At 37.6% G+C, this 21,544-nt stretch overlaps 1 protein-coding gene and 1 non-coding gene across 2 annotated transcripts; one reads left to right on the forward strand and one right to left on the reverse strand.

Moving 5' to 3' along the window:
- Positions 1-1,241: 1,241 nt before the first annotated feature.
- FAM8A1 (family with sequence similarity 8 member A1) lies at positions 1,242-21,068 on the reverse strand. The gene is made up of 5 exons (XM_027869638.1): positions 20,176-21,068; positions 14,396-14,516; positions 7,321-7,444; positions 5,952-6,091; positions 1,242-2,885 (listed from the first exon to the last, which is right to left on the reverse strand). The coding sequence occupies exons 1-5, from the start codon at positions 20,963-20,965 to the stop codon at positions 2,741-2,743; spliced, it is 1,320 nt and encodes a 439-aa protein (XP_027725439.1). The 5' UTR covers positions 20,966-21,068; the 3' UTR covers positions 1,242-2,740.
- Positions 17,754-17,860, forward strand: LOC114032243. Its single transcript, XR_003567819.1, has one exon. It is a non-coding gene; the product is annotated as a U6 spliceosomal RNA (small nuclear RNA).
- Positions 21,069-21,544: the final 476 nt, after the last annotated feature.

The raw sequence follows: 21,544 nt of genomic DNA on the forward strand, positions 1-21,544 counted from the left end.
TGTGAAGGCAGTAAATTTTTCTAATATCTTTTTCTTTCTTAAGCTTGAACTTTAGGGCAATATAATTTCTTGAAAGAGAAGGGGCAACTCAAATTCCTATTAATAAGGAAGAGTGTAGAGCTTTGAAGAGACAAAAAGATACTCTTATTGGCATGGTACCACTTGAGGTATGTGCTATTATGCCAGAATCCAATTTTCCCCAGGGCTTTAAATTACTTCCCTAGTAGTCTAAAAGAGCGATAATGCCCAAGTTACAACCAAAACGTGACAGTGATGAAATATAGTACAATGAATAGCACTGGTAATGAGCATTATATATTAGTTATATTTTTGCAGTATTTTCTACCCTGTCCCATAAAATAACAATTCAAATTACAGAATTCTGTAAGGTTTAAAAGGTTAATTTAACTACTGGTTCATTTTTCTGTGATGTCATATTGATTTTGATAATGACCAAATCTAGCATCCTACTTCCAACAGTTTTTAATGAAGCTGAATCTAACACCAAATAGTTTTGAAAAAGAAATGTGGCTTGTGAAGTTTTAAAATAAAGTTACACCAAAAAAGAGCTCATTGTTCAAGTTCTGTAAACACGAATTGTAAAAACAGTATTTCAAATAATTTTTCCATAGTAAATTGTGAGAAAAATAATTTTAAAAATTGCTATGACAGTAAACAGGGAGTCTATTTTTCAGTTTTGTCATGTAGCAACATGTTATTTTTAAAAGCCAAGAATATCAAAGGCTATTTCATTTCACTACACAATTTCCATATTGTTTGACAAAAATTTATCTAAGAAAATATTCTAGGATCATAGGTTTCAGACCTGCAAGGAATTTAGATCATTTAGTCCAGAGGTATCAAACTCACCTGTCACAAATGGGGTGAACCAGATTAAAAAAAAATGTAATCAGGAAATTGTTTAACAAAATAAATAAAATTACAATACAACATGAATAATGTTAATTTGTGGTTTTCTTAGTCAATATGTAGCATGCAGAGATTTGTTTCTATTTGGGTTTGAAACCACTGAACCAAGCCTCAAGTAATTTTACAGATGAGGAAATTGGGGCCCAGAGTTGTGAAGAGACTTGTCTACAATCACATGGGTAGTATCATAACTGGGATTTGGATTCAAATCTCTCTTTCCAAATCCAATGCTCTTTCTGTTATACCACACTACCTTCTTTTCAAATAAATGGAGATGCTGGTTGTAATATGGTTAAAAAAAATCAAATAAAACCAGAAAAACCTGTTTATTTGGCTCAGAAATATCTCAACAGCACTAACTGGGGCAAAAAAGAAGAAACAAAATTTTTTTTTTTTTTTAGCAGTGGAATGAATAAAATGACAACACATGGACTTACCATTCTTCCTAACTTCTTAAATACTGTATTCCCTGTAACCAGCAGCAAAGTCAATAGTAAACTGAATAAATGAAACCACTGAATTCTTTTTGGCCCACTGGTAATAAATAGGTAGGATTAAGGAATTCCAGTGCAACTAAAGAACACTTTCAAACTCTGGTCAATGTCTGAAGACAACACTTCCTTTGCAAGTGATTTTCAAATGATTATTTCGTATCGCGAAAAATACAAACATTTCACAGTATAATGGCATGTAAATATATCACGAAATACTGAGGTTCTTTATTCAACAGATTGATGCAGTTCACTCCAACAGTACAATTACGTAACTATAAAGGATACAAAGTGAGGACTGATTATTGAGTGAAAATCCTATTTGTAAAGATGTTACATTCAACTTCAGAATACTGAGATACACTAATATTTTCTTCATGCTGCAAACACAATTAGAATATTGTTTCATACCATACTGTTAATATGCAACAACTTGATGGAAGTAATCATTTTTACCACCAAAAAGAAGTGATTATTTCTTTCTATGTATTTATAGTCCAGTGTTCCCTTTAGAGCACTGAAACATTTGCACATCAACATAAAGTTCAATTTACCGTAGAAATTTTGCTTTTGATTCATTTATAAAAAGGAATCATTAACTTACCTTCCTTTAAAAAAAGCACTGATAATATAGTAATAGACTTAATACTTGTGATCATCATGCAAGACCTGTCACAAAATACACATTTGGATTAAATATTTAGAATAGTGGTAAAGTTGCACCATTCTTTAAGTAAAATGCAGTATATGTTAAAAAGCTTTAGGTAAGAGATAACTGATAACCTGAGCCTCCGTTGTCCAATTCACATCTCATGTAACCAATTATTAGGATGAAATAATTAATTTCATCCCCTAGGAGAAAATAAAGGTTGCAATTTTTCTAAGAGGTGTTACCTAGAAGGTGGATTATGTAGGTGTTTACAAAACACAACTGGACATTCTCCATCCTTTTGTGTTAAACACAAAAGGCTGCAGAAATTTCATTTGGAGACTCAAGGCTGAAATTACTCCCAGCAAATTATCATGCTTTAGAATGTGAGAAAATATATGTCCATAGTTGATTGTGACATTACATGCCTTCTTTTCAATTGAAAAACTCGACACTTTTTCATTGAATAAGTACTGTTTCTTTTCTGGTAAAGTTCTTTGGCATTCAAGTAAAGTCAATACTTTCAAGATAGTCACCTGCATCACATGGGAGTGAATGTTTAATTTCCAAATCACCAGTTAATCTAACCCAAGGATACTGATGGCCTCAAACATAATTTTAGTCTTGTCATTATTACAGAAAGTTTAGAACTCAGGGCTTTTTCTTGGCATCATCTAACCCCATTTCTTTTTACCACGATGGTTCCTGCCACAATGTCGTATGCTGTTCGATTATGCTGAAAAAACAGCAGTGTGATGAAAGCAGGAAAAAAAGAAGCAATAGAAAAATTCTTGATCAGGGCTCGAATAATGGACCTAAATATTTAAAAGACAAAAAAAGAAATCAGGTAATACTCATTTTTAACATCAAGTCATTTTCCTAAGTCCAAACTATTTAACATTAACCTAAATTATAAGTCCATATTCACTTACAAATTTGGTTTATAATATTCAAAGTCATTTTTGAATAGCAGGGATTGTGATCAAATTCCATAACCCTTTAGTTACTTTCAAAGCCTGTGACCCCAGTGTGTTAACAGAGGAAAAAAAAATAAAGGATTGAGATGTGCTGGACACAGAATTAATGACACCTTAAAGTGTTTTTCCAGTAACACAAAAAGAACACTTTGTAAAAGAATAAATATTCCATCGATTGCTTTTTCTACAATCGCTTATTAAAATGTACTGGCATCACCTCCTCTTTAAACTAAGTAGTTCTACTATACTCCCAGTTTTTATCATATATGAAGCCCAAGGGGTTTATTTATCTTCCAGCTTTCCTTTCTTTTTGAGATTGGGCAGTTAAATAAGCAGAGCTTCAAAAACAGGTTCAAATCTCTTTAGTAATAGTTCAACCTAGAAAATAATTCTGCAAATATCAGATTTCTACCTTTCTACTTTCTTTTTTTAAAACTTGTTCCTATCTGGCAATTTAAAGAAGCTTGTGGAATTTCAGAATGTAACAAGGACCAGTATTCTATTCAGCCTTTCTCTGTACTAACACTGGAATGGTAGCCCTTAGCTTGAATGACTAGGACGAGGCCTAGCAACAGGGATACTGAGCCTCAGAGAATCGAAATGTACTAGAAGACCCACGCTACTATGGAATCAGAGACTGAGGGGTAGTCTATTTGCCCCAAGTATAAAGTGACTTGGGAGGGGGGAGGGCATCATCCCTGTCATCTTGGGATGAATATATAGCATTGCCACTGAGCATGAGATCTTTGTTTTAAAGACTTAATAAAACAGAGCACACTTTTTTTTCCCCCAAAAAGTCCATTCCACTTCTGGATAGCTTTAATTTTAAGTTTTTCATTAAACTCTTGTCTTTCTGCAACTTCCACTCACTCCTATTTCTGCCCTCTAGAGTCAAGCATAATAGGTGTAATGCTGCTTTCATGGCAACACTTTAAGGACTTGAAAGTAACTTTCTGTCTTGTACTCTCCAGGTTTAGTATTCCCAGTTTCTTTAGTCTATCCTCTTATGGTATGATCTTGAAACTTTTAATCATATTGGTTCCCTTCTTTTAAAAAAAATGTATATACATTTTTCAATGTATTATACATATTATACATATTTTAAAATATGTATACGTTATAAAATATGTATACATGTAATTATAAAAATGTATATACATTTTCAATGTATTATACATATTATACATATTTTAAAATATGTATACATTGTAAAACATGTATACATGTAATTATACATATTTTCAATCTGCAAAAATCTGCTTTTTTTCCCACCAATTGGGAACGAAAAAAATTTTAAAATTCCTGTTACAAACACGTACAGTTAATCAAAACAAATTTCTATATTGGCCATGTTTAAAAAAAAAATGTCTCAAGTTATGCTCTAAGTCCTAAGTGGGCAGTATGTTTCATCATTAGTCCTCTGTAATCAAGGCTGGTCATTATGCTGATCAGAGTTCCTAAGCCTTTCAAAGTTGACTATCTTTACAAAATTGCTGTAACTGTATAAATCATTCTTCTGGTTCCATTTACTTCACTTTGCCATCAGTTCATATTGGTCTTCCCAGGTTTCTCTGGAACCATTCACTTCATCATCTCTTATAGCACAATCATATTTCATCATATTTATATACCATAACTTGTTCAGCCATTCACCAAATAATAGGTATTCCCTCAGTTCCCAATTCTTTGCCACAGCAAAAACAAATATATACATTCTTAGGATTTGTTTTGCTTAGGACAAATCTCTCCCTTAATACACCCACCCTCTAATTCTCCCTTCTCTTTCCCTATTTCTCACCTAAGTGAAATGTATTTCTGTATCCAACTCTGTGTGAGTACACATGTGGGTGTTTGTATGTATTCTTCCCTCCTCTGACCAGTAAAGGTGAGAGTGAGATTCAAGTCAGTCATGCCCCAGACTCCCCTTCCTCTTTGTATAGATTTGTATTTGACCACCTCAATTATGAAGTAATTTTCCCTAACTTTTCTCACCTTCTTGTCCCCTCCACCCACTAAATTCCTCTTACCCTCTCTTCAACTCTTTTTTTTTTCTTTCTTTTTTTTTGGTGAGTCAACTCTTGTTCTACAAGCATCAAGACATAACAGTACTCCCATGTCATCCATCTAATTAATTCCCCAATGACCCTTAGTTATAATAGGGTTCAGAATGCACACATTTTTCATTTCACAATATTAGAATGTAGATAGTTTATTCTTTAGTCCCCTGCAAATGTTCATTTATATTTATCTTTTATGTTTCTCTTGACTCCTATGTTTACAGAACTTCAAAGTTTCTACACAGCTCTGGTTTTCATCAGGAATATTTGGAGATTCTCTGTTTCATTAAAAATACATTTTCCTCTCTCCAGGTTTATTCTCAGTTTTATGGGTAAGTTATTCTTAGTTTTAAGCCTATATCCTTTACCTTCTAGAGTATTCAGTCTTCTTCAATCTCTATGCCTTAATCTCTATGCCTTATTATAGTGGTGGTAGCTAAATCATGTGTGATCCTAACTGTGGCTCCTTGGCACTTGAATTTCTTCTTTCTGGCTGTTTGTGGTATTTCTTCTTTGATCTGGAAGCTCTAGATTTTGGTTATAATATTCCTGGGAGTTACCTTACTTTCAAGAGATAACTAGTGGTTTCTTTCTATTTCTGTTTTGCCCTCTAGTTCTAAAAGACATGGGCAGTTTTCTTTCAGGATTTCTTGAAATAGGATATCTAGGCTGGGTTTGGTTTTTTTTTTTTGGGTCATGGCTTTCAGGTAGTCCAAAGATACTTAAATTTTCCCTCCTTGATCAGTTTTCCTGGTCAGTTGATTTTGCTTTGAATACTTATTCTTAAAAGTTCATAATTAGTTTTATCAGTATAGAGCAAGCTTAAAAATAAAAACCTAGAACTTACGTTGTTATATTAACATTTGAGGAAGGAATCACTAAAACACGGCTTGGTGCAATGAGTACTGATGTATCACATGTCACAACACGAAGTCCCAGCAAAAATTTCCCTGGAGTAGCTCCACCTGCTCCCCATATACAAATTATCTGGAAAAAGAGATTAAAAAAAAAATGTAATTGGGAAAAAATAAAATACTATCTTAAAAAAGAGGTAAAAATAAGGAAAACATTTCCCTTCTCAATTTTGTTGGTTAATAAAGTTTTCCCCAATTATTCTACTGATTGCTCAATACTTGCTGAAAACTTTAAAGTGGAAGGAAAGCATTTTCTGTAACGTCATAGCTAAAGTTTATCATGAGAAAATCATCATTATACACCTAAGCAAGGACTAGATCTAATATGTTTAAAAACATGACTTTTGTTGTCCATTCCAGAAAGAGGTATTCTGCAGCTTCTCTTAGTGACCTGATACATTCTGTCTAGTTCTGTTCCTAAACTGGCTTTAAACTAAGCTCCCTGAGGGCAGGGTAATCTATCTTATACTTTTACATCTTCCATATAACCTGACATAGGAAGGGGCTCAATAATAATAACAAAATTATCTATATTTACATAGTGCTATAAGGTTTATGAATTATTTTCTTCACAAAAACTTTGTGAAGTAGGTAATGTATCATTATCATTATTTTATAGATGAAAAAACCTGATACATCAATAAAGTGACTTGTATACAGCCAAATAAGTAGTAATTATTGGAGCAGTCATTCAAACCCAGGTGTCCTACTCAAAGTCCAGTAGAATTCTTTGTACTATACCCTATTTGCTTTCAATCAGAAATCCTAATCAATTTACTACTGACCAAGTTTTGAAGAAGAATGAATGGAAGGATCTAAAAAAAACCAAAACATTTCTATGTCTATAAAGAGACTGCATAGAATAGCAAGTATTTGTGTGTATCTAAAGAAGTTCTTATAAACTACAGGCTACCTGAGATTCTGGGCATAAGCTATAGTGGAAAGTGCACTGGCTTAGGAAAAACCTAGGGTCTAGTCCTTAACTCTTACTACTAAGAACTTGGGAAAAACCAGTTTATTTCTCTAGATCTCTGTTTCTTATAAAATGAGGGGGTTTGGACTAGATTATTTCAAAGCTCTCCACCAAGTCTAAGACTTTGTGACTGTTAAAGACTAAAATGCCCAATTTTGCCTTATATTAATTTTTATCACTAAATACTAAATTAAACACTATAAAAAAATTAAATTAAAAAAATTTTTTTAAAAATTATAAGCAAATTAAACAATTATAAAAATTTAATGTTTATTAAGATAAACATTAAATGATGTTCTAAAAAATTTCTTGAAATACTAGGATCTTACCTCATAGACACAAACTAATAACCTGTATATAAGAGCCACAATCATCATTTTCTGCAGGTCTTCCATTGATGTGTCTTCATCTATTTCTTCTATTATATAATGCATAGCAAACTTAGAAATATCCCTACAGAGAATAAAAGGCAGCACTTAGGTTATAAAGAATGAATTACAAGAATAGCTGAATAAATGACAGATTAACATTTTCCATTAAAGCACACCAATATTTAAAGGAAATTCTAAAAATGAATAGCTCCTCTGGAGCAAGTACTTTCCACTCATTTTCATATGCCAGATTTCACAATACTTAAGAATTTCTTCAGTTATCTTTTTCTTTTTCTAAGAAACTTTCATTAGCTTACTCATGGATTGGCAACTGTATATCTACAGATGCCATCCTAACAACTGGCATCCCTTATCTTTCTGTCTCAACTGAATCTATACCAATAGTTCATCTACTCACATAAATTAGTTTGTGCAAGTCTGAAGAAAATCTATTCAAAATTTAAGAAAGTATTTGGATAAGGACAGAAAATGAAATACAGATTTTCAGTGGAATACTTTGGAATACTTCAATACAGAATACAGGAGATAAAGATGACAGAGACTATATAAGGAAGAAGAGTGAGATAGGGTACATAAAGTAGTCCAGTTTTGCTGAAGCATAATACACATGCAAGGGAGGAGTATTAAATAAGACTTAGTTTTTAAAGGTATTCAATAAATATGAAGTAACATTTGACCCTAGAATCACTAGGGGGCCAATGGAACTTACTGAGTAGGGAAGTAACATATATATTGAGATCTGTGCTTTAGGAAAATCATCTTAGCAGTTGTGTGTGGAATGGATTAGACTTGGGAAAAATCTGAAGTAGGGGAGTGGGGTTGAGCCAAGATGGTAGAGTAAAAGCAGTGACTTGCTTGAGCTCTCTCCCAAGCCTCTCCAAATACCTGTAAAAAAGTGGCTCTAAATAAATTCTAGAGCAGCAGAACCCACAAAAAGAATGAAACAAATTTCCAGCCCAAGACAACCTGGATGGTTGATAAGAAAGGTCTATTGCATTGGGATGGGAGAGGAATGCAGTTTAGCTTGGCCGCTCAGGCAAAACAGGCCTCAGTGAACCTGGAGCAGGCCTCAGGGGACTGAATCACAGGTAGCTGCGGCAATTTCCAGACTTCTCAACCCATGATCGCCAAAGACAACTTAGAAGGTCAGTGGGAAAAGTCTGTGACTGCCATGAGAGAGAAGCTCAGTCCCAGCCCCTGTCCCGGCACAGCCCTAGGGCAGTGGCTGCTTCCGGCCCACAGCTGGATGGGGAATCGAGTGACTGATCAAAGGAGGATTGCGGGGATCTCTTTGCTGGTGCTGAGGCAGGATTCTCTTGCTTTGCCTGTGCTTCTATCATGGTCACAGTTCTGGGTGGCAATCCTGGGGCGAAGAGGAGTGCTGGCATGGTAGAGCTTGTGGTGGCAATAAAGAAGGAATCGTCCTCACAGTTCCAAGGCAGAAAAGAGTGCTTGTGGTCACTCACAGACCAGGAAAGGAGTAAACACCTCTCCTTTGATCATACCACTTTGGAAGAACTGAAAATTTACAGGTCCCTAGAAGTACTTCTGAAAACAGCTGCACAAAAACCCCAAAGTTTGGGACAGTACATTCTCCACACTGAAAGCAGACCCCTACCTTAACGAAGAATTTAAAACAAGTAATTGGCTGGGATCATGATCAAACTGTGCAAAAAACAGTCAGACCGCAGAAACTTTCTTTGGTGAGAAAGATCAAAATACACAACCAAAAGAAGACAACAAAGTCAAAGCTCCTACATCCAAAGCCTCCAAGAAAAATATGAATCAGTCTCAGGTCATGGAAGAGCTCAAAAAGATTTTTGAGAACCAAGTAAGAGAAGGAGAGGAGAAGCTGGGAAGAAAAATGTGATGCAAGAAAATAATGAAAAACTAGTCAACAGCTTGCTAAAGGAGACCCCAAAAAATACACCTTAAAAAATAGCCTAACCCAAATGGCAAAAGAGGTCTAAAAAGCCAATGAGGAGAAGAATGCCTTCAAAACAGAATTGGCCAAATGGAAAAGGAAGTCCAAAAGCTCACTGAAGAAAATACTTCCTTAAATATTAGAATAGAGCAATTGGAAGCCAGTGACTTTATGAGAAATCAAGACATTGTAAAACAAAACCAAAAGAATGAAAAAATAGAAGACAATGTGAAATATCTCATTGTAAAGATAACTGACCTAGGAAATAGATCCGGGAGAGATAATTTGAAAATTATTGGACTCTGAACGCCATGATCAAAAAATAAGAGCCTAGACATCATCTTTAAAGAAATTATCAAAGAAAATTGCCCTGATATTCTAGAATCAGAAGGTAAAATAGAAATTGAAAGAATCCACAGAACACCTCCTGAAAGAGATCCCCAAAGGAAAATTCCTAGGAACATTGTAGCCGAATTCCAGAGTTCCCAGGTCAAGGAGAAAATATTGCAAGCAGCCAGAAAGAAACAATTCAAGTATTATGGAAACAATCAGGATAACACAGGATTTAGCAGCTTCTCCATTAAAGGACTAGAGAGCTTGGAATCTGATATTCCAGAGGGCAAGATAGAATTACAGCCCAAAATCACCTATCCAGCAAAACTGAGTATAACCCTTCAGGGGAAAAAATGGACATTCAGTGAAATAGAGGACTTTCAAGCAGTCTTGATAAAAAGACCAGAGCTGAATAGAAAATTCGACTTTCAAATACAAGACTCAAGAGAAGCATGAAGAGGTACACAAGAAAGAGAAATCATAAGGGACTTATTAAGGTTGAACTGTTTACATTCCTACATGGAAAGATGATATTTCTAACTCATGAGACCTTTGTCAGTATTAGGGTAGTTGGAGGGAAAAAAAAAATTATATACACAGTTGTATTGACAGAGGGCACAGGGTGAGTTGAAGATGAATGAGTAATATCTGGAGAATAAAATAAGGGGTGAGAGAGGATTATACTGGGAAAAGGAGAAAGGGAGAGGTAGAATGGGGTAAATTATCTCACATAAAACAGGCAAGAAAAAGCTTTTACAGTGGAGGGGAAATGGGGGAAGGTGAGAAGGAATGAGTGAATCTTATTCTCATTGGATTTGGCTAAAGGAGGGAATAATATACACATTCAATTAGGTATGGAAAGTTATCTTACCCTACAGGAGGAAGGGGAGAAGAGAGTGAGGGGGATAATTGAGGGGAGGCATATAGGGGGAGGGAGTAATCAGAAACAAACATTTCTGAGGAGGGACAGGGTCAAAAAAGAGAATAGAATAAATGGGATAGGATGAAGAAAAATATAGTTAGTTTTCCACAACATGACTACTATGGAAGTGTTTTGCATGACTACACAAGTATAACCTGTATCAAGTTGCTTGCCTTCTCAATGAGGGTGGGTGGGGAGGAAGGAAGGGAGAAAATTTATTTTATTAAATATTAAATTATTTATAACTAATAATAAATAAATTAATAATATTAATAAAAATAGTAACATTAATAATAAGTAAATTATTAAATATTAAAAATTTGTTTTCACATGCAGCTGGGAAATAAGATATACAGGCTATGGGATATAGAACTCTATCCTGCCCTACAGGAAAACAGAAGAGGAAGGGGATAAGAGAAAGGGGGAAGACAGAAGGGAGGGTAGATTAGGGGAAAGGGTATTCAGAATGCACACTGTCTCAGGGTTGAGGGAGGGACAAGATGGGGAGAAAATCTGGAACTCAAAATCTTATGGATGTGAATGCTGAAAACCAAAAATAAATTAATGAATCAAAAAAAAAAAATTTGAAGTAGGGAGACCAAATAAGAGGTGAGAAATGATGACAGCCTGAATGACAGTGGTATATATGAGTGGAGAGGTGAGAGCTATGAGAGATATAGAAGCAGAACCAACGATACTCAGCAACTGAATGGACATGTGGATTCGGAATGAGGGTAAGTAAAAAGTTAGAGATGATAGCTATGAAAACCTGCGTGACTGGAAGGATAGTTGTGATCTCAACAATACTAGGGAAGATGAGTGGGGTTAGAGGGAAAAGATGTAATGTTATCTGTGAGCAGGATCACAATCTAGCCATGCCTGTCCATCATGTGACTATGTCTCTGCCAAAAGGAAAGGGGAGAAGTGGTTCTATTCCCCAACTGCAGAATACAGAACACTGGCCATAACCATTAGGCGATTTAGGTGGCAGGAGATGAGGTAGAATTTTCTCACTTACTCCTACACAGCAGCAGTGTACAGCAGTTAGTTTAGGGGCCAATACCTAACTCAGAAGGGTGGGAGGGAGATGTGAAGCTTGCACAGCAAAGGGAGGGGAAAGGTGGAGGAGTGTTTGAGGGATAAAGGTAGGTGTGGCTGTGTTGGAGACAAGACTAGCTATCAGAGCAAGGGTGGGATGAGAGTACCAATATGCTGGTAAATGTTTAAGAATCAGTTCTCTGAAAAGAAAAATGGACATATGGCACACTTTTAAGTTTAATTTGAATTACTAACATTTTCTTCATCATTTTCTTAAGTCTAGATAATCAGTAAAACAAATCAAGTCCTGAAGTGAAGTGCTTGCTGAATTCCAAGATAAAAATGCTCATGCTGAAACTGAACAATTGTAAGCTGGCTCCAGCATACTACTGTATTTCTACCCTGCAATTAGTTATTTAAACACCTCCTTAGGGACTGGTTGTGGACCTCTGGCACGATGCCATGGTCCCCATTGGGAGACCATTGGCTAGCCTTCTAATAGTATCAATATGATTCAGGAGGCAGTTTGATGGACTCAATGGGTTCAGAGCAATGGCTTGTGAGATTCTTCAACCTCAGTACCTTGCCAGAGGCTACATTCAAATTAACTTTATGGTGAAAAGTGAGAGAGAGAATCAAGTACTAAGTGATCCTGTGTTTCATTCTATCTCAGATCCTCCAAATGTTAGGTAAGTTTTCACAAAAGTTCAGAATTTTGAAGGATGATAAAAATCAATTAGGAAATATTTTAAATACAGTCAAATTGTGAAAATAACTTTCCATAGAAGTGTTCCTCATGTTTTCTTTTTTTAAACATATGTACCTCACAAAAAAAAAAAAAAAGGAAGATGGCTAGATAGTGAGTTTCTCCTTTCCTGCTGATGCTATTATCTTGTCACTACATATGACACAAGCACTGGGTAGTCAAATTCAGGATACTTTTCTCCTACTTATTGCTAAAAAAAATTTATTATCATCAGGTTGGACATTAAAGTTTAAATTATTATGGACAGGAAAAGTTCTGTTGTGTCAAAACATGAATACATAACACATGTTAATCACTGGTATAAATTTAAATTCTGAGAACTAAAAAGCCAAATGCTGCCAAGAACCCCTTAAGAGTCCCTCTACCATTAGCCCACAGAAATGAACACACCAGTCACTGCAGATTGAACTCCTCTTTCTGGAGACCACAAATATTTCAAAGACTGTTTGGACTGTAAGCTTCTAATTTTGTTTTTCCTTTTGACACAATGTTCTTTCAAAATAGCAGCAGAAAAAGTAAGTTCTTATTTTAAAATACAGCTACATTTTACTAAAAGGAATGAATGCTACCACATATACATACAATTATGAAATATATTAAACTATAGTAAATAAATTATATATATAGTAAATAAATTATATATATATAGTAAATGTATACTGTCAGCTCGTATCACCAAAATCCTATTCAAAAAAGCAAAAAACAAACTTTTTTTTTTTAAGGGCAAGATAGCTTTAAAAAGGAACATGAGAAACTGAATTAAAATAAGTTTATATTACACCCCAAAAAGGTGAAAGACAGAAAGGTCCCATATATACCAAAACAGTTACAGCAATACTTGGTAATAGCAAAGAACTACAAACAAATATTCCCATTAAATAAGGAATGGCTAAACAAACTGAAAATGAATGTAATGAAATATTACTTTACTACAAGAAATGATAAATATGAAGAATTCTGAGGAGCACAGGAAGACTTATATGAACAGATGCAGAAGGAAGCAGAACCAGAAGTACACTGATTACAACAATGTACGTAGGAAGGAAAAAAATGTACTCTGATTCATTAAAATTAAATATAATCATAATGACTACACTTGCACCTAAGAAGAGATGAAAAAATGTTACCTCCCTTCAATGGGAGAGATGGAGGACAACTATAGAACATTTCACAAACTGTCAAGACTCAGCTGATGTGCTGATTAGTTCTGGTGAGCTGCTTTTTCTTTCTTTTTTATCAAAAGGATGAAGGGAGAGGGACAGAATATATAAAGAAATTAAAATAATATTATAAATTTATATAATTTGTTCTATCATCAAAAACAGGTGATTTAGGTATGTGTATAACAATCTTAGAAAATAACTAGCCCTTATTTACTTGATTTAACATCAGCTAGATTCTTGCTATACTTCTTGATTTTGAGGTATACAAATAGATGGCCCATTAAATAAAGTACTGGTGCCATAATCTGTTAGCCACAGACTCAGATGGTGACAGAACTTGAATTTAGATCATAAAAAAAATTAATAAAAAGGGCAATGAGTTGCTGAGTACTTAACTAAAATATTATTTTTATAATCTTATTTTTTCTCCTAAAAGGAAGGGTCACTAAGAAGCAACTGACTAAATCACTGTTCATGGCTTAAATGTTCTTTATCCTTTACCTTTGAGAAGCTCCACTGTGAATGGACCATAGAAGCCTATAGAGCTGCAAGAGCAATACTGTTTTCCAAAGACTGAAAAAATAAGTTCAGAAACAGAAACAGACCCTTGAGCTTGAGGTTTCCTATCTCTAACTCTAAACGCAGGCCAAATTCCTACTGTTGCTATTAACTTTTGTTCTCTATTATAGTTATTACCTAAAACCAATAGGAAATAAACTTGAAAGAGCACATCAAAAACAAACCCAAAGTATACCATTGAAAATCCTATCTCCTGAGATGTATGCTCAGATATATTCATATACTTTCAGCTGAACAAAATTTCTTTAAAAGGGAAAGAAGTTAAGCCTTTTTATAATTTAACTTACTTTATTCCACTGACATGCATAATAGTTAAGACCATGGTTGCCTTTATAAAAAACAGAATAAAGAAATCCACCATTTCTGCCATAAACCTGTGTGCCAAGGATGGAATAGCATATTCTCTACCTGAAATAAGAAAAAAAACAAGTTAAAAAATTGATTATTAGATTAAATGTCTAATTTACTTTAGCATGGCTAGCATACTAGCTAGGTTAGGAATAAGGAAAGTAATGGAGGAGAAAAATTATTACTTGAAAATTCCTGTTAGTAACTCATAATACTAATAAAATTAATATCAAAAATTAAGTTAGTGCTTGTCATGCACTATTGTACTATATTATATTATATAACCTAATGAATTTAAACTCCATGTAAAATATTCAAATACATGTAATTATTGTCTTTTATCACCTTAGTGATAAAGGGTATCACAGATATATCTCTTAACAATGTAATCCTTATACTTTATATTTCAACAACAACAACAAACTGAATGAGGGGCAGAATTCAACTGAGCTTATGCTTGAAAGAAACCATAATCTGATGACACACAGAGATGAAAAATCAACTGCACAAGTAAAGAGTAGAAGAGAAACTGCTAGACAACAGAAAGACCTGCAGGTTTGATGGATTGTAAGCTCAATATGAATCAATAGTGACATAAGTCAGCCAAAAAAGCTGATGCAAATCTTAGTCCACATGAATAGAAATAAAGGGTCCAGAAGGAGGGAGACAACAGCTTGATCTGATCTAACCTGATCAAACACATCTATAGGATTAGTGTTGAGTTCAACTAAATTTTTTAAAAAATTATGTTTTAGAACATTTTATAGGAGTTGAGCAAATTGGTAAAGGGATTTGAAACCATGTTACTCAAGAATGAGTGGAAAGGATTGGGGATGTTTAGCTTGGGAAGGACAGGGAACAAGACAACCATATTCAAATACTTGAAATGCTGTCATGTAGAAGAGGAATTAGCCTAGTTTTGCTTGGTGTAAGAGAACAAAACGAAGAATGAAGAGGCACTTTTCAACGCAATATAAGGGGAAAAAAAACTTTTTTAACAATGGGAATTGTTAAATAGGCTACCTTGGAAGTTAGGTGAATTAATTATTCATAATAATTCATCAAGGAGATTTTAAAATAGAAGTTACGGGGCAGCTAGGTGGCGTAGTGGATAGAGCACCCGCCCTGAAGTCAAGAGGACCTGAGTTAAATTCGGCCTCAGACCAAACACTTGACACGTACTAGCTGTGTGACCTTGGGCAAGTCACTTAACCCCGACTGCCTCACTAAAAAAAAACAACCAAAAAAACAATAATATAGAAGTTAGACAATTATTAATTTTTGGTGATGCTGTAAGAGGGGATTCATGCTTCAGGAGTGGACTGAATTAGATAACCTCAATGGAACAGTCCAGACATAATACCATGATTCCATAAAACTATGCACTTTATAGTAAAATCAAAGGGAAGCATATATGCAGACATTTAGGATCTCAAATTCCTATGTTCAACATTACCTCACAAGATTTGCATCAGTTATTAGATTTGCTAATCATGTTGAAAACCAGGTTGTAAATTTGTTGTATACAAGATTAACTTGTTATTTTCCTGAATACTGACCAAGATAAAAAAACCAGAATACAGCTGGTTCTTCTCCCACTTATAAGTAGCAATCTATCATTTAAAAAAAAAAATAGCTAATCCTAATAAATCTGGAATGTTGAACTGAAATTTTTCTAAGTAGCATTAAAGATTAAATACAACTTTTAGTCAAAATTCAATTTGTATCATATCCCATTAATTCATCTATTTGATACACATTTATTAAGAAACTGCATTATAGCATCAGCCTAGTACACTGAAAAAAGTCAAGAAGACCTGGGTTCAAGTCCTACCTCTGACACACACTGACTTTATAACCATTTCAGTGGTGTAATCATCAACTTCTCGGTGCTCTAGCAACTCTCTGGAACTATAAGATACAAGCAGATGTATGCATTGGTATAAAGAGTTACCTATATCAATGCAATTACAAGTCTAATTCCTTTTTCTTTCCTGTTCTACATACTATGACCCCCTTCCCCAAATAAAACAAAACAAAACAAAACACTACACAACTGTCAGGACAAGTAGACAGAAAAAGAAACAAAACAGGGCCCCTTGCCTTCAATTGTGAAGTTTATTTTTCTTTCAATGACCAACTCATTTTTTCTACTTCCCAATATATCATTTTTTAAAAAAAAGGTTTTGCTATTGTTTCTTTACACTGCAGTAATTTCCCAATAAGCCCTCCATTTTAACAAAGAACAGTTAAGCACTGTTATGAACTGGAAATGATAAAACCGAAATGTCAGACATGCAGTTGATACCCGAAATAAAGGAAATAGCACCTAGTTGCCCCTGATGAATTCAAATCATCTGGCCCAGATGATTTAAGAACTGGCAAATATGACTGCCAAGCTGCTGTCTAGATATTTAAAAAATCATGGAAAATGGAAGAGGTACTATAAGACTGGAGGAGGGCAAATTCTGTCTTAATTTTCAAAAAAGTTATGAGAACAGAACCTATTAACTATAGGCCAATGAGCTTAATCTTGATTCCTGGAAAAATCCAAGATGAGATCATTAAAAACATGGTTAGCAAATACCTACAAAGGTAGAAATGGGGATTACAAAGTACCAGAATGGCTTCATCAATAACAGATTATGTCAGACTAGCTTCATTTTCTTTTTTTGATAGGCTTACTCAACTAGTAGATGAGAAGAATGCTGTCGATATGGTTTGCTTAGATTTTGGCAAAGCTTTTGATGATGATCTCATACTACTTGTATGCAGAAGATGGAGAGATACAGATTAGACAATAAAATCAGGTAGATTCATCACTGGTTGGATGTCTAGATGTCTCCAGTGGAGTCTTTTGGTCAACAAACATTTATTTAAGTGCTTATTATGTGCTAGGCAATGTACTAAGCAAAGGGGAGCCAAAAAAGGGTAAAAAATAGTTCCTGCTCTCAAGAAGCTCACAAGTCTAATGGGGGAGACAATATGCAACCAATTATGTTACAAACAAGTCACATATCAGATAAATTGAAAATAATAAAGAGTAATTAACACTAGAATTAGAGGGGATAGGGAAAGACTCTCTGTAGAAGGTAGGATTTTAGCTAGGATTTGAAGGAAGCCAGGAAAAGCCACAACATAAGAAAGAGAATATTTCATGCATGAGAGTGAAAACGCCTGGTGTCAAGGGGTGGATTATCTTGTTCAGGGAATAACAAGTCACTGGATTGCAGAGGAAGTGATAAGGTGAAAGATATAAGAAGACTGGAAAGGAAGGGTGAAGACTGGTTATTGAAAGTGCTCACTTTGGCAGCACATATACTAAAATTGGATACAGAGATAGAAGATTAGCATGGCCCCTGAGCAACGATGACACGCAAATTCGAGAAGTGTTCCATATTTTTTACAAGTGTCTTTTTAGTGTGGCTTCATTTTAATATTGTACATATATTGTACTTTGTTTATGGTAATAATAAAAATGTAGACTTCAAAAAAGAAAAGATTGGTTATGAAATGCTTTGAATGCCAAACAGTATTTTATATTTGATCCTAAAGGTAAAGGGAGTCATCGGAGTTTATTTCTTGAGAAGGGGTGAGTGTGTGTGAGACATGGTCAAATCTGTGCTTTAGGAAGATCACTGTCAGCTGAGTGGAATACAGACTGGAGTGGGGAGAGACTTGTGGCAGGCAGACCAATTAGCAGGCTGCTGCAATAGTCTCCACATAAGCTGATAAGGGACTGCACCAAGTTGATAGAAGTGTCAGAGGAGAGAAGATATATGTGACAGATTTAGGAAGATAAAAATGACAGATCTTGGCAACAGACTGGATTTGGGAGGGGGAAATGAAGAGGGAAGAGTCAAAGATGATACCTAGGTTGTGAGCCTGGGGAACGGAAGGATGGTGGTACCCTGGCCAATAACAGGGAAATCTCAAAGAGGGGAGAGTTTAAGGCAAAAGATAATGAGTTCAGTCTTGGACGTGATGAGTTTAGGACATCTTTAGGACATCCAATGTGAGATGTCATGTGAGTCTGTGGGTGCCACAGTTTAAAAAGAAAGCTAGAAAAGTGTTTGGAGGAGGGCAGATGGAATAGTGAAGGGCCCAGGTCATATAAGGATCTGTTGAAGGAACTGGGCATGTTTAGCCTGAAGAAGAGAAGAGTCAAGGAGTTGTCCAGATAAGGAAGGCTTACATTTGCTCTGTTTGGCTCCAGAAGACAGAACAAGCAGCAATGGGGGGAGGGAGGGAAGGGAAAGGAGAAGGAGAAGTTGAAAAGAAGCAAGTTTTGGCTTGACCTCAGGAAGCACATCCTCTTCATTATGGTTGTCCAAAAGTACAATAGGCTGCCTTGAGAGGTAGGTTTCCCCCTGCTTGGAGATCATCTTCAAGCCCAAGTTGGGACAGTCGCTTGTTGAGTATGCTATAGTTGAGATTCCTCTAGTATGTGGACTGGTCTAGATTCTAGAGATTCACTAAGGTCCCTTCCAACTCTCAAAATTCTGAAAACTCCGACCCAACAGAATCACTGCTTCTGACTGCTTCTTAATTGAAGACTTGTATTTTTCTACAGAAAGGAGGGAAGCGTTTCTTTGTTCTGTCCTCAAGGACAAGACTGTCACTGTATTAAATATGATTTCAGCTACCTTTTTGAGTCACTTTTGTTTACATCATTTATTGTAATTATCATGTATGGTATTCTCCTGGTTGTGCTTTTTTTTGCTCTGTTTCAGGTCGACATATATTTTTCCATGTTTCCCTTAATTCCTCATAGTCTTGATTTTTATTACAGAGACCACTGTCATATTAGATAGAGAGTTGGCCTCAGAGCCAGGAAACTCTGGGTTCAAGTCCTGTCTCTGGAACATATTGGCTGGGCAACTCATTTAACTTACTGGTACTCTGGGAATTCTAAGTTGCAGAGAAGGTACCGGCACTGGTAGCTTTTCTGGCAGCTTACTATACTAATGAAACCACAAGTTCTACTTCCATTTATAACCTTATTTTTGCAGAGCAGTAATTGACCAGTACATTCATATACCACTGTGGTTTTTAAATGGTTTATTAATACCATTCCTTTCCACACTACAATTATTTCCTGATATACCTCCCACTGAAAAGGAATCCTTTCCTCTAACAACAAAAACAGTTAAAGAAGCTTAATAATTACAAGAAATCAGTACATAATCTTTTGGGTAGCAGTATATAGTCAAATCACTCACAAATTGACAAATTCATAGGCATATCTGCCCATGGTCACCTCAAGGTGGTTACCTTGATTGATCATATATGAACTTCGGTCTTCTCACTCTACATCCCCGAACTCTTATCCACTTTACCATATTACCTCCGGTCCAGAATATAATACAAAACAATCCCCTCCCAGGAAGGTTCGCAGAAAAGGTCAGGCGGCAAAGACAGCTTCCCTAATGTGGAGTTTAATGGAGCAAAGGAGAAAGAGAACAGAGGTGCACATGCGTGAAGAAGACCAGAAACCCTGTCGTGCCCTTTGGAAATTGCAGCCTTATGTCCACCTTATGTCCACCTTAAGGAAAAAATCGAGGTCTGAAAGGTGCAAGAATTCCTGCGCTTAAAAAAAAAATGCAGAAGCAAGATTGGAATAAATAAAGGCAGGCATCGTTGCTTCCAAAAGAGCCCCACCCCCTTCACACAGACCCAGAGACAGACAGACACACCCACCCGGCCGCCCGCCTCTCACCTGCAGGACGCCCGTTCTCGTTCTGCTGCTGCCGCGGCGCGGTGACCCCTCCAGCCCTGGTCACCGGAGCTAACCGAGCCGATCCCTGCCAGTTGGGAGCCCGGGGCCCCGGGGAGGGGGCGGCGGCAGGGGCAGGAGCAGGAGGGGCTGCGAGGGTCGAGGTCGAGGTCGAGGTCGTGGTCGTAGCCGCCGCCGCCGCTGCTGCAGCCCCGGGGTCGTCCCCGGGCGGGGCGGCCAGACAGTAGAAGGGATTGTAGTAGCCCAGCGGGGCGAGCGGGGGCCCGGCCGCCGGGCCGTTGGCGGGGCTGCCGCTTCCCGGGGCGCAGGACGGCGGCGGCGGCGACTGGGGCTGCGGCGGCGGCGGCTGGGGCTGCAGCGGGGGGCTGCCGTAGGCGGGGAAAGCCAGGAGGCCGCTCTGCCAGGTCAGGTAACCGCAGTACGACTGCCACAGCCACTCGTGCACCTGCCGGGAGTACTCGCGCGCCGTCGGCTTCTCCGCTTGCCCGCCGCCGCCGCCGCCGCTGCCGCCGCCGCCGCCGCCGGGGTCCACCTCACTCTCGGATGGCCCGGGCTCGCGCTCCGGACTCGCTTCCGAGGCGGAGGCAGCTGCGAGGTTCTTCGCCTCGGGCCTCCCCGGGGCCCGTGACTGGCCTGGTTGCTCGTCCCGGGGAGGGACGACGGCCGACGAGCTCGAAGTGGAGGCTTCGGAGTCGCGGCCTCCGCCACGGTTCTCCCGTTTGCCGCGCTGCCTGGGAAGGCGGCCTTGGGCTTTTTCCGGCCCCTCCGCCATCGTCGCCACAGCCCCAGCCCCAGCCCCAGCTGGATCTGTCACTGAGCCGTCTGCTTCCCGACTGACTTTCCCCAGCCCTGGCCCTGGCGCCGCCGCAGTGTCTGTCGTCAACAATCCGCAGCCGGAAGCGGAAATCCCGCCCTTTCCAAACGTCACCGCCCACTTTCCAGCCGCAGGGTCCGAGTGGGCCTGCGGAGCTGCAGTCTTGGGGCGTTGCTGCGGGCGCTAGCTGTTGTCCACATTCGAGAATCGCCAAGTCCGCCCTCTGGGGGCTCAGCTTGGGCCGTGCAGCCTCCGGAGCCCCCAGGCCCGGCCACAGCTTCCCCCAGCGCTGGAGAAGGCCCGAGACCTCTTTCCTTGCCGTTCAGCTCTATTTAAATTAGGGATGTCTGGGTGGAAAAAGGCCCCGGGAACCTTTTTAGGAGCCCCTCGATGCCCACAGATGTGGTCAAGCAGCCCCCTTATCTACCCAGATATTGGGACTTAGAGAAGAAGGAGAGGGAGGCCAGATTGAAAAACCTTGTCCGAAGGAAGTAGGGAGTTTGCTACCAAGACCGAAACAATGGACTTCATCCCCAC

Source organism: Vombatus ursinus, unplaced genomic scaffold (genome assembly GCF_900497805.2).
Source record: "Vombatus ursinus unplaced genomic scaffold, bare-nosed wombat genome assembly UNPS02000577.1, whole genome shotgun sequence".
Taxonomy (NCBI): domain Eukaryota; kingdom Metazoa; phylum Chordata; class Mammalia; order Diprotodontia; family Vombatidae; genus Vombatus; species Vombatus ursinus.

Coding starts and splice junctions, on each gene's coding strand:
- FAM8A1 (XM_027869638.1), bottom strand. CDS start 20,965: ATGGCGGAGGGGCCGGAAAAAGCCCAAGGCCGCCTTCCCAGGCAGCGC. Junction 6,092..7,320: donor TATTAGTTTGTGTCTATGAG/GTAAGATCCTAG, acceptor CTCTTTTTCCAG/ATAATTTGTATATGGGGAGC. Junction 2,886..5,951: donor TCAAATGTTAATATAACAAC/GTAAGTTCTAGG, acceptor TTAAATATTTAG/GTCCATTATTCGAGCCCTGA.